At 39.2% G+C, this 13,862-nt stretch overlaps 1 protein-coding gene across 3 annotated transcripts in view; it reads left to right on the top strand.

Annotated features, from left to right (window-relative positions):
- The window catches only part of LOC145768612 (mitogen-activated protein kinase kinase kinase kinase 5-like), a 36,508-nt gene extending 26,429 nt beyond the window's left edge, over positions 1 to 10,079 (top strand). For all 3 annotated transcript variants that reach the window (XM_082580159.1, XM_082580168.1, XM_082580152.1), the window contains 9 exons: positions 291 to 356; positions 653 to 812; positions 1,512 to 1,611; positions 2,702 to 2,864; positions 3,703 to 3,823; positions 4,193 to 4,345; positions 5,773 to 5,868; positions 6,505 to 6,631; positions 7,801 to 10,079. In XM_082580159.1, the coding sequence (XP_082436285.1) occupies positions 291 to 356; positions 653 to 812; positions 1,512 to 1,611; positions 2,702 to 2,864; positions 3,703 to 3,823; positions 4,193 to 4,345; positions 5,773 to 5,868; positions 6,505 to 6,631; positions 7,801 to 7,897 (1,083 nt within the window). In that variant the 3' untranslated portion in view covers positions 7,898 to 10,079. The remainder of the gene's footprint in view (positions 1 to 290; positions 357 to 652; positions 813 to 1,511; positions 1,612 to 2,701; positions 2,865 to 3,702; positions 3,824 to 4,192; positions 4,346 to 5,772; positions 5,869 to 6,504; positions 6,632 to 7,800) is intronic.
- The last annotated feature ends 3,783 nt before the right edge of the window (positions 10,080 to 13,862 follow it).

The raw sequence follows: 13,862 nt of genomic DNA, 5'->3' as shown, positions 1-13,862 counted from the left end.
TATATGTTAACATGTCATAACAATTTTCAGCTCCTAACTCCAAAAGGAGATGGAAATGCTTTTCCTAATTATTTGCTCTGTTAATCTTGCAAAAATCATCTGAACATTTGACTTTGCGTAATATAAAACCCTCAGTAGTCGTCACCGATGCTCGGCCCATTGTGAATACACGTTCTATTTATCACTGTTGGTTGAAATCCTTGTACCACTGCATGTTTGCTTCTATTTCAACTACGCACATACATTTACTATCATTGCCTTACATAATTTCAACTAACCATTTTATGCAGATGGGAGCGTGCTTCACTAAAGTCTTCAATGGCTGTCCACTCAAAATCAACTGTGCTTCAAGTTGGGTAAGAAAATTATTAGACTTTTGTTACTGTAATTCTTTTTTATGACCCTTTTTCTAAACTTCATTTTTTTTCTAATCTTAACGTTTTTGAGCCGCAAGACATCAATGTTATTAAATGTTAGTTTACGTGAAATATCGTTAATGTTGTGATCAAAACAGGATTCCTGCTCACGAGAGATCTCAACTTATTTGCATCTTCTACCTTTGTTTCCATTCCATGGAAAAACGTTTTGCATGTCCGTGATATCAAGTGAAACACCACCACAACGTTATTTCAACGTCGTATCAATCTTTCAGGTCCACCCTGATTCACACGACCAATACATTCTGATTGGTTCAGACGAAGGGATCTACACATTGAATCTGCACGAACTGCACGAGAATACGATGGAGCGACTCTTCCCAAGGAGATGCGTATGGCTCTATGTGATAAGCAACCTTCTTATGTCAATATCCGGTAAGTAAAACACCGATACTTTCCATGTTGTTGGTTCTGTTCCTTGAGCGGTTGAGGCTTTCCCCCCCCCCCAAAAAAAACGGTTTGTTTCTGCCCCTGAACAGGTTTGTCCGTCGTCAATGAACAGAATACAGTCACTAGTTTGTCAAATTTTCGAACACTCCTCCCGTGTTGTTCAGTTTATCACTCCAGAAAATCTAAAATTGTCTCCTTGTTCATAATCATAGCTCATGAAATGTTTTATCTCACATCATGACAATTTTGACCATTTGTGATATGTTTTCCTCTTTGTTGATATGTTAAATGTTGCCACCATATCACGATCATTCCTGCAGATGTCATTGGTTGACGTCTTTATCTAACGTTGGGTTTGGCATGCGTTACATGGAAACTTTTTCAGGTAGCATTTGCACATCAAAGTGTGTTTAAGCACATTACAATTAGAGAAGAAGTCTTGGGTTTTTGCAAAGCGCTGAAATAATGTTACCTTTACTTTTCTACTAGCCGCTCTAGTTTTGATGTGGTTTAATCGTAGTTTTAACGCTTTGCTGACGTTTCATACACAGTAGCAATGCGCATCTTCAAAGCAAAACAACCAGTCGACTCAATCATTCAGTTGAATTTGTTCTGCAGTGTGGACTAGGCAGCGTGAAGCAATTGTCTTTTAGATCCTTTTCAAATACTGACACATTGTTCCAGGAAACCGCACTTCTCAGCTATATTCCCACAACTTGGTCAGTTTGCACGAAAACGCTCAAAGAAGCCAACGCATCCACATACCGGAGAGAATGGTGCCAAGGTGATCACCTTGTAAATTGTGCATTTTTAATAGCCTCATATTAAATATAAAAGATGTAATCTTCTGCATTGCGTAGCTTTTGCTTTTACTCATCTCCCTATTCTTAGGAATTTTCCAATTTAACCAACCGAAAAAAAAGCAAACTTGTCACATGTCTTTTAAATCCCATAATCGATGACTGCAATGAAGAACTGCAATTGGAAACTGTAAAAGTTTTGCTGCCATCTGGCCTAGTCTTGTAAGCTGGCAACCAGTAACAAGTTGAAAACGACACGAATCGTAAGGACGAACTTGTTTTTATGTAGCGCTGTACTGTATCCATCAACAATCTGCAACGGTCCAGGTGCTTTACAAAGCAGACAATTTCAGCACAGCCGACTAGTGGTGCTGTCGAGTACATTATTGCTTTGAAGTCATTTCCTTTGCCATTCCCAAATCGAAAAAAGACAAAAACTGCGAAACCAACTTAAACATTGGTGGTGAACGCTGTTCTGGGTAGCTATTCAACGCCGGTTCTGCCACAGAATCTCCCGATCACCATTTATACAACATTGAATTCTTACTCATGCCAGCATCGTCTCTGTACTGTACTTGTAACATGTACCATGTTTTAACCAACAAATTGAGTACTCATGAGTATGCGGCTGTGTCTTTGGCAGGACACTTAAAGGCATGCCTGAAGGTGGACACGAAGATTGGCTTCCTTGCCTTCCCGTCCACTTAATCTAAATCTTCAACCAACGGGTGTATTGGTGTAAGCCTGGATACGACAAACAAAAAAAAACAACAAATTAATATTTTGAGAACATTTCACCGGAACTTATCAGAATTGCAAAATGCAAAATTAAAAAGCCTACATACTGTACTTACTATAATCAATAATGTACTCTGCTGCACTTCTATACGCCTGCACTGACACTGTCTACTTTGTAATGCGCTGAGGACCAACGCATATCTGCAGTGGATACAGCGCTATACAAAAAACACAAATTATTATTCCGCTCAGTACTGATTGCCAGAAAAAAATCTTTCTATACTCAGATGTTGTTGAAGCTTCATTAACAACTAGCAACAAAATTTTTATTTGTAGGAGATTTGCAGTTTCCACCAAAGTCCCTGATACCAAAGGCTGTAGGAAGTGCTCTGTAGTGCGCAACCACTACAACGGGTCGAAATACTTGTGTGCTGCCCTGCAACAGTCTATTGTCTTGCTGCAATGGTACGAACCTATGCAGAAGTTCCTTTTGATCAAGGTTTGTTAGCATGATTTTTTTCTGAGGAATTTCAGTTTTTACAAGTGCTTCGGCCAGATAGCCGGATAGTTAGAGCTCTGGTTCGTCGTTCAATAGAGCGTAGGTTCGACACCGCTCCAGAACATGTGGCTGTGTCTTTGGCAAATACGGGCATGCCGTCGATTACGGAGTTGTGCGCTCCTTTGATAATAGCCCTCGATTTCTCTCATAAGTAAGCTGCTCTAGAGGGAAATGTTTACGACCCTTAAGGCTATGGCCTGCTGAACTGAACAAATGCTTTACCAAAAGTCGAACTGGGCTACTTTTTCGCTCTTTAAACAAATAAATGTCTGAATTGAGCGGCAATGATTCGATCTGAATGGGCGAAATATAGTGACGAACTCTAAACACAGAGTCAGATGGATGGAATAGTTTATAGACAACACTATAACGGTAAGCCCAACTCCCAAAGGTGGCTATTTTTGCCTTTTGTTAACATCACCAATAACAAAATGACGTCAAAATAACAACTTTTCCTATCTGGGAATGAAAAATGTGCTCGACCAATCCTAGTTGCCGGCTTTACGTGTTTCACAGCCACATCCATCAGTACGCGAAACTGCCAGGGTTAATCTCCAGGAATGCCTTCCCCAGTCTACTAATGCAGAAAGTATTACTGAGCTTAAACCCAGACAGCAAAGCAACCGTTTTTTTACATTGAGTCAATGTAAATCTGCTGTTTGGGAAGCAATCTCCCATGCATCGGCTTCTGTAACATGAAATTCACACAAGAAAAAGAAGCAACTTTCTCGACCTTAAATAATGAAAGACAGTGTCAGTATCAAATTTATTTGTTCAGCAATTCGATTACCATCTTCCCCATCCCCTGCATGTGTTCGAACTTCTTGTCACATCACTTGGTGAATATCCTCTCATATGCTATGGCGTCAGTTTGGTCAACTCTGCTGCTCCGTCTACCGGTGAGTTTTTTGGTATTATTAAGGATCAAAAAGTGTAAAAATGGTGCTTTTAGTTATTTTATTTTAATGGAGTTTAATTTAAGATAAAACTTTTACATTACAGTTTCGGTTCTCTATTTAATCCAGTGAGTGAAGAAAAATACTTCTAATCACTTACTTTTACAAACTCTTACGTTTTCTACTTTCCCACATAAAAAATACCCTTGTCTTCATAAGCAAAACATTTTTTCACATATCTGTCTACATTTCCCAAAGTTCAAAAGTTGACATTATTTCGTCGTATCAACGTCGCTACACGGAGATATGCACAAATGTCAACTTTCACTACTTATTTTACGTTTGACAGTTCCATGGTGTTTATTAATTCAGAATCCGATTCATCTCGCCCAGTCTACCATTTGAACACTGTCAACCTCAACGCCACTTCGTCATGGTTCGCTGACCAAGCCGTTGGGGGAAGCCCCCTCACAGTTGTCAACGTCACTCAGCTCGAAAAAGATACCCTGCTCGTTTGCCTTGAAAGTAGGTGGTGATGGAAGGGCATTTGAAATAGTGTTGGTTACTAGTTAATAGTCTTCCTGTGTGCGTGGTGCTTAGGAATAGACCACAGAGAGAGTGAGAGATTTTATTAGTTTTTTTAAATACTAATTAAATACTGGTTGTTGAAAAACACCGCTCACCTCTACCCAGGTGTAATAAATTGGTTGGGCGTAATTGCTGAAGGAAAGGCGGCCGAGAGAAAGGAACTGGCCACCCTACTCTCGTTAGTGCCGAAGTCTTAGTATAATGAGAACCTTATCTTCTCATTCCCCGATGCTTGGAACCAAGTACGGAGACTACCTTTTTTAGCATCTCATCAACGATTGCACCACCCTCCGTCCACCAAACCGAACAGAAGGCCTGTGTGTCTGGGACGATGAGATCAAAAGCTTACTTCTCTTTTGTAGTCCGAGAAACATTCCTAACCTGGAGTGGTGTTAGTGTGATAGATCCTCGGCTGCAAAGGCTTGAACAAAGACGACGATTTTTGTCTACTCGCCGATGCTAACTTTCCACAACGCTTGTCTGGCTGATATGCAACGTTCACTTCAATTACTGGTTCTTCCATTCTAACTGTGTCGACATCGCAACAGCCTATCAAAATATTGTGTTCTATAGTATAATGTCTACTTCATCTTATGAAAGAAAATCTTGTGCTCTTTTTATTTTTTGTTGTACAATGTACAATTGTACATGACTCTTTTGTATCATGTATGGGGTCTATGATATGCATAGCCGTAGGAGAGTAAAACATTTTTTTGGGAGAGGGGAACAAAACTTGCCCAAATTTTGTCTATACTTTCAAAAGCGCAACATTACTCACAATCTGTGAGGTGTTGAATAGTGTAATACAGGGATCGGGAACTTTTTTAGGTAAGGGGTCCATGAAAGCTACATTTTTAGAAATGTATTTCTGTAAGTACCATATATTGCTTTAACACTTCATACAACTAACATGTAGTGGCAGGCGATGAGTTATAAAAGTGTGGCCATGTTGTTACTGAAGAGAAAAACAGCGGGGGGGTCTGGGGGACCTACCCCAGAAAATTAAAAAATGCATTTAATTTGGTGCATTTTGAGCGTATTTTCATCTTTAAATTGTAATGAAAAGTAATTAGATAAAAAATTCTGTCAGCCAGATGGCGTCACAAAGAGCCATATATCGTTCGCGAGTTATGGGTTCCCGACCCCTGGTCTAATAACTCCACAGTCACAAACTTGGCAGTGTACTAAAATACAGGCATAGACCTGTCTGTGTCCCAATTACCGTTCGGTGTCACAACAATTGCATTTATGTAAAGATAATAATTGTTTTTGTGTAGTTGTTAAATGTTCAACAATTTACGTACTTGTGCGAAGTTACTTGGTTTTTGGTCGAAACTTGTTCTGACGAGTAATTGTATGTACAGATGGAATCGTGAAGGTTATCAGCATGTCAGGAAAGTTGAAGTCCAGCAAGAGACTGTTGTCCCAATTGAAGTTTGATTTTAAAACAAAAAATATCGGTACGTTAAATATCCTTAGTTTTTGTTGACTTAACAAGATGTGTAGTTTAATCGAACTCAAGTCCCCGTCCAGCCAATTCGTTTTTTTTACATTGATAAAGCGTTGAGTCAATGTAAAAATGGATTAATTTTCTGAATGACTGAAGAATACTTAACCATAAAATTATAATAGTTTAGTGCTTTCGGAAGTTTGTTACTTGTTAGTTATTCTTTTTTTTTTCTAAAATCTGGTCTTATATTATATATGAAAAACTCATTGGTTATGCGATAAATGGTATTAAAGCCATAAACCAAAGTGCTTATTGCCAAACGCAATGCTGAGCCGAACCAATGAAATCACCAATGAAACCGCAACATTCTATTTCGCCTTTCAGAAGGAATTTCAATGAGTTATTATTGGACATTTAATTATTATTAACAGACGTTTAAGATTACTTTAGTGATTTGATTTGCTAAGGCTCTATGCATGAAATTTGTTAATCTAGGTTAATTTCTAAGCTGAAGTTCTTTCACTAAACATAACCTGACGACTTCCTTCGCTTGGTTACAACAAACTTCAGATCCATAGCAACGTTTTTCTGACTCATGTGTGCAATCACCAACTTCTCTTGCTTTAACCGGACTATGGGATTTCAGTTTGTCTCCAAGACAGCATCCTCGCCTTCCACGAGCACGGAATGCAAGGGAGGAGCTTCCGGAGTAACGAGGTCACCCAAGAGATCTGCGACAAAACCAGAATCTTCCGACTTCTTAGCAGCTACAGGTATACTCAATTTACACATGTAATTTCTCCTTACTCCTGCACTTGACAACAGTAAGAAAACTGAATAAAGATCCATCAGTACACAATACAATAAGTTGAAGATCCGTTAGTACACAATACAGTCATAATAATCGCACAGAAATTGTTCACAGCTTATATTTTGTCTTGCTCTGTTCAGGTTTTTTATGCCTGGTAGTTGAAGATTTTGATTGAGTTGACGGGAAGGCAAGCGAGCCAATTTTCATGTCCACCTCAGGCATGCCTTTAAGTATTTTGCCAAGACACAGCCACATGCTCTTGAGCCGTGTCGAACCGGTGCTCTTTTGAACGTCGAACCAGGGCTCTTATCACTCAGCTATGCAGTCATTCACACACAATAATAATATTTATATTGATTGGGGCAACATATTGCATGCATGCATATATATTCTGACATTCTTACTCTGATTGGGACAACATGCAGTAACAGATACAACATAATAAATAATTCGAAGCAGCGAAGGGTCATGTAGTCATCGAGTCAACTGCTCCTAGTCATCATATGCCCATAAGTGTGTTGCCGAGACACAGCCACGTGCTTTGGAGCTGTGTTGAACTGACGTGCTTTCAAACGTCACGCGATAAGGTCTACCTCACTATCTGATTTGGAAAAACTTGGGTCTCATCTGCTCATTGACCTAAGAACCAAGAAACTGACCTGGGTTTCTTGGGTTTAAGACTAAGTGTTAGGGTTAGGGCTGTTAGTAAGCTGTTAAATTACCATGTTCATTTCTGGTTAGAACATCGATTACCTGGTAAGCACTCGCAATAAAGCTTAATTTTGAAGTAGTGCGTGTATTCTATGAGAAGAGTATGTATAAATTATAGTAGTACATTCCGGGGCATGGCTGCAGAGCAACTTTTTAAACCTTTAAAATCTGACCAACCGTAGTCACTGAATGATTGATCATTACGTTGAGAAATGTGTTGAAAGTCAGAACAATTTTTGTTATGATTTTATTAAATCATTCCCCTTTGTTTGTTTTACCTTTCGAAGAAATAATCGTTTCAAATTGCACTGCTTGAATGAAACATCATTTCAGGTCACATCCGTTTAGGCCTATATTTGTGTAACAAGGAAAAAATTGCAAAGAAATGACTCGATAATTTCCCTTGATGTTTTATTCAAGAACGATTGTCCTTGAAAGCAAACCAACTGACAACCCGAGCGAGCTTTCAAACCTCTACATACTGGCCGGCCACGAAGACATGGCATCAGGCATCTGATCACTGACGATTGTTCTGGAACGTTCGAACGTTGACGCCTTTGCTGTTTCGGGATCTGTTTGACGCGAAAGGTGTGAATTTTGCGAGTCGTGTTCGGGGCTGCTTTGAGTGACATTGTGCGTTCTGCATCAAAGTCATTTTCAGGCTTTTACCAAATTAAGATCTTAAGTTTTAACATAAAAATCAGCATCGCTTCCCAGACAGCAAAACCTGTCATTTTCACCTGTCATTAATGTGAAAACGACGGATTTTGCTGTCTGGGTTGCCGAAAGATGGAATTCCAGCAATTGTTCGGATGCGGGCTGTTGGCGTATACGTCGTTAAAAATTATGAAAACTTTTTTAATTTTCATGCTTAACAGCACACACCAAGTATACGTTGTTTCTGATCTGACGTTATGTGATGTTAGATTTACATCAGTTATTTTGTTTCCCTGCTTATGAAGTTGTAACATTTGACTTTGTCAAGATTTGGCGTCTGTTTATATTATGGCTCTGTGACTACGTTTTGTATCTTTCAACTCTGAACACTCACACACTTCCCAAATAAAATCAAACAGTTTATTGATATATGTTTACATTTACTAGTTATCGCAATTGAATACCTGAATTTAAAAACTAGTAACATTTTTGATATTTTGAGCATAATTTACAGGTCAAGACGTAGGCTATATTTCATTTCGTAAACTGATTGATTCTTTACACTAATCTATAAAATATCGTTTAATGCGTGATTTTCAATAGTTTGCAAAACTTCAACCTCTTGTTACTCGAAAACACATTTTTTCTTATGTAGTTTTTAAACTCAAGTTTTCAACCGTCAACCTGTATTCCGGTTGCAAATATGGATCTCTCGATGCACGTACGATGTGGGTACATTGCTGATATCACAAAACGCTGTTAAATCACACAAATTATAAAAAAAAGTTCGCCGGAAAGTTTTATTGAAAATTGGCCTATAAAAAAACTATTAGCCTACAGTTCGACATAGCATTTATCTTTGTTCAAGCTGCGTGGCTTCTGTAGTTTTATGAAAATTTTGAAACAAACCATTTGAAATGGCGTTACCGTACTATTTATTCGAGTAGAAGTCGCATCCCCTAACTTAGGCCTGGTATAATGATACAAACTTCAAAATCGCACTTTGAAGTTATTCTTGTAAAAACCGCACTCTGACTTTGTGAGTAAATATTTGGTGCAAAATCCTGTGTCTTACACTCGAGTAAATACGGTACCTACTTTTCAAGAAGGCTTTGCTCCAATTTCTTTGTTCCTGTCCCACCATACAGTTTTCTTTAGATTTTAAGCTTTGCGTTAAGAATTTAAACCTCCAATCTACAGGCTTCATGACTGGGAAAGTATTGAACTTTTTCAAATCTTTATCCTCGAACTCTGAAGTTCCACTCAGACACACACCTTCCCAGACAGCAAAATCGTCATTTTTACATTGCTGCAGCTGCATTGCTACACGTCTGCAGGCGTTGAATCAGTGTAAAAATGAACATTTTGCTGCCTGGGTTATGACAAATGTTTTTCTATTCAACACAATCTTATCAGAATTTTATAATTTAAACTTTGTGTCAGTGTCATCTGCTCAACATCAAGTTTTTGAAACTTAACGTTTTTATTCTTTCAATGCTAGGCAACGGCGGACAGACGTTGCGCAAGTGAAATTTATATGCCAGAAGCGTATCTTTTTTGTCCGTCCTCTTTTTTGTTATTTATTGTATCTCTCTATACTTGTTGCGTGCATGTCGCTCTGTGCGTTGTTTATTGCTGTAACTGCCACTTCTCTCAAACTTTTTTTTTTTGAAGTCAGCTGGCGAAACAGAGTACTTTAATATTGGTTCAACGTTAAACTACATTGAATCAATAAAAAAGTACTTTATTTCTTACTTCTTTAGTTTTAAATATATAATGGTTTTCCATCAGACAACCTTCATCAAAGCAGAATTTCTCGGGTAATCACACAGCATCACTGCCTAATATTTATCAGAAAATATTGCCTCTCTTTTTGCATATTATGATGTATTGCTGAACTCAACACAGAATGTGTGGCAAAATATTGTTTTCTTGACAAAGTGCTTGCGATTCTTAATCTGGTTGTATGCTTGCTTCTCGGTTTTATTTCAAAACCTTAACTCAACCTAGGAAAGTTATTTTGCTATTGAATACAGCTCTGCAATTTGTCTGTGCTTTTGATGCCTTTCTGAGACCAGAAGTGGAAGCCGATCAAAGTGTATAGGAGAATAATTTTAATACGACGTACAGGAGACGAACTTTGATAGTATCATAATGGCCATATGAATTACATGAAATATAGGGACATTATAATGCGGTATGGGAAAATCTAACTGTACAGAGCGCTTCATCGCCTCACGACAGAAATCCAATTATGAGCATGCAAATATGTCTTGGCAAGATAAGACTGATAGTGGACACCAGTTGTGTCTTTCCTGGTTGGTTGGTTTGGTTTTGAAGCTTTATCCTTGGACTGACAAAGCATTGATTGGTTATTCCTGGTAGTTTCGCATACGTGTAGAGGCTCTTGACACAGGGCCGGTTACCGAGATTGACAGAGTGAAGATTTCCGATTGTTGAAGTGTTGCTGCTGGGGAGTTATTCCATTCACTAGGTGCCGCTGAATGGAGAGCAGTCTTGAAATGCGTTACTCAAGCGCACACTCCGACAGTCGAACCAACGGTGCGTGATCTTGAACCGGGCGCGCAACCACTGAGCTAACGGGGCGGACGATTCCTGCATTACCGTAGCCTATGCTGAACGATCCAAATCATCCAACAGAAGGTTCGGGCAAAGATGAAGAATAAATTTAATCTTCTGTAGATAGACTCCCGGGTTTGTAAACAAAACGAAATCGGCTATGGTTCAATTTCCATCGTTTGCATTTGGGCTACCTCGAGGACAATTCGAGCGCAACTCCTTTTCAACGATCTCTAATGGTTAAAAATACAGCTAACTTATTGGTTAATAACCAGCGAAAACTTCATAATACACAACCTGTCGGCAGCGGTCTATCTCCAAACAAACAAAATTCTTTAAAAACATGATTCGAAATGAAACTAATTCGAAGTGTTTTCGGTGCTCGTACTAAGTTGTGTTAAAGCGGTTCCCGGCTTGCAAACGTTGAAAGTGGCGCAGTTTGAATGGGTGGCTAGAACAGCAGCGGTCAAAGCATGTTCAAATAAATCTTACTGTTACACTGTAGTGCAGGGCTACTCAACTAATTTTAGCAAAGGTCCATTTTGACAAGTTGAATATTTTTGCGGTCCGATGAATATTTCACATGCAACCACGAAAATTAAACAACTAGCCTAGTACGAGCACCGAAACACTTTTCAGGTAGTATGTAACACATCTTGGATTTTTGTCTGACACAAAGAAATAAAAAAGGAAAAAATGTATTGTGTTTCTTTGTAGTGTGGATCGCACATCAGAGAAGACGCAAAGCGTTGGGGGTCTGGGGGCAAAGCCCCCAGCTCCTTGGATAATCACAAAAAATTGCTTTTCCCTAATGGAAATCTGTTTTAAAGGGGCCCTAAAATGTGGCAATGAAGTTATTCCTCCAGAAGTCCGAGGTCCACCTTCAACACCCAGAAGGTCTGGATTCGGACCGCGGTCCGCCAGTTGAGTAGCCCTGTGTAGTGTACAGCAAGGAATTGCACGTTGAAACAGGTCGTTAGATTTTGCCAAAAAGAGTGGTCGGCAAACGTTAAACAAATGTAAAAACTTCCTGTTACCTTGCAGCTAATAGCCTAACGAGAGATAAGATGTTTCTTGATTCGTAACAACTCAAAATATAACCACCATTTACCAAGACAATATCTTGAAGAAACGACGGTAACTTACAGTGTAATTGATTAGCCTAGTCTACTGTATTTTGCAATTATTTTCACAATGGCCCAAAACTTCAAAGTAGACCACTGTAATCGATCAAAATCCCCTTCAAAACAATTAGGCCTACCGAGAATCTACCACAAGATTTCAGCACCAACAAAGCAATGAGAGCATCAATTTAAGTTTCAATGTGTACGAAAAGTAGGCTAAGTTAAATTTTAAGAAGACTGCAAATAGCGCAATCTTTTTAAGCAAGTGATACTTGCGCTTTTCGTTATGATTGTTGAAGTGTTGCAGTTGCTTTTCCATTTAGTGACTTGTAGACTGAAAAATAAGCAAAGGTTAATTATGGGTAAAAACAATAGAAAAATCTAGGCAAATTTTCAACTGTTTTTAGAGATTACAATGAAACAGCATTTGACATTTTACCAGTGATGTACGCGTATACAAAAAATATTGACGCCGTCAGCGTAAACGCAAACGTTCTGAAAAACATACGCCGTATGCGTCAACGTAACTTGTAAAAAAAGTTGGCGGCGTCAGCGTATACACTAGCGTAAACTCATTTTGTTTGCTAGGTGCCAAACATTCACACGGTAGGCTACCATAAACCACTCGAAACAAACAAGTTTTATTTTGAATTTCCACGAAGAAACACAAGCATCTGAAAGTGTTCATCTGACATTTTGCTGCGTTTTGGTTTCAATATGTCTTTGCCCATTGAAAACATTCTTTAAACTGCAGCGCTAGAAGGTAGCCTATTGGCGTGTTGTAGGAAGACATTAAAAAGTATACGTTGATGGTATGTGCTAAAAAACCGCGAAAGCTTTACGGCGTAGCCTCAAGCGACACCTATCCAAAAAGATGTGGCCGTAAGCGTTAGCATAAACAAAAAGTCTACGCCACAAGTCTACGGCGTAGAATTTGCGGCGTACACCATACATCTCTGCATTTTACGAGCTACGCTTATTCCACAACTAGACTACTAGCTGGTGAAAGAGCTCATGCAGGCTAGGCCAGTTACTTTGCAACCATAACCAATCCAATGGCTGGATTATAATAATCCCTTCACGTAAGTAGCTTAGGGTTAGGTTACATTTTTAATATCGCCGCTCAAGAGCGTGAGGGGGTTTCTTGTTTAGGATGCTTTCATGAAAAGCGAGCTTGAAGGTGGACATGAAGATTGGCTTCTATGTCTACCCATCCACTAAGGCTAATCTACAGGCTAACTCTTTCACCACAACTTGGTCTTTCACCACAACTAACTCTTTTCACCACAACTTGGTGTGAACTTGGTGAAGTTACAACAAAAAATAATTGAAATACGGTACTGCAAATCAAATTTCCCAGTGCATTAGCATCCTATAACAAAAAACAAAAATCTACCATTTGCTCAGGCATCTATGCTTGACCTTTATCTCCATTCTTTTGAAGATGGATTATTAGCTTGGAAAGGATGGATAGATATGAACCTTTAGTTCTTCTAATGTCAATGACTGGACTTGGTCGAACTTTGTGATGGGATTTGTCGTAAGGCAGAGATGCAGAGCGATCTTCTTTGTCATTGCTTTTGTCAGACACGCAATTACCGCGTTTCCTGCCAGGGTCAAGACAACGAGACCAATGTTGTCTTTTCACAATCTTTTCCGGAATATCAACTTCTTGTATGGTGGTTGGCTTTGCTAAACCGTTGGCGTCATCTCTGTGGGTTTGAAGTTGGATACTACTGACACTTTTTGCAAAATTGCCTCCTCTATGTGGCCACGGTTCCGCCATCAGATTGCATCCCATTTGTATAAAATTAAACGTAAACACTGCCAAGTGTAAAAACATCTTACAGCCTGTCAAATTGACAAATTTCATAATTCATTATGTAATATCTGTAGCCTGAAGCTACAGCTTTGATTAGCACGAAGCCACCCACGCACAGCAACACTCTTCAAAACTTGAACAGGTCACGTGATTCAACGCGTGAAAGGCACTTAACCGTGAGGAAATGGCAGAACAATGTTGTGGGCAAGGGCCAGGGCCGTTGACAGGATTTCTCGGGCCCGGTACCAATTTATTTTCGGGCCCCCTTCATCGACAATGTTATGAATATAAAGGTTGTG

The sequence above is a fragment of the Aplidium turbinatum genome, chromosome 1 (assembly GCF_918807975.1).
Source record: "Aplidium turbinatum chromosome 1, kaAplTurb1.1, whole genome shotgun sequence".
NCBI lineage: Eukaryota > Metazoa > Chordata > Ascidiacea > Aplousobranchia > Polyclinidae > Aplidium > Aplidium turbinatum.
Note: the sequence above shows the minus strand (reverse complement) of the source record. Positions and strands in the feature narration are given on the sequence as shown.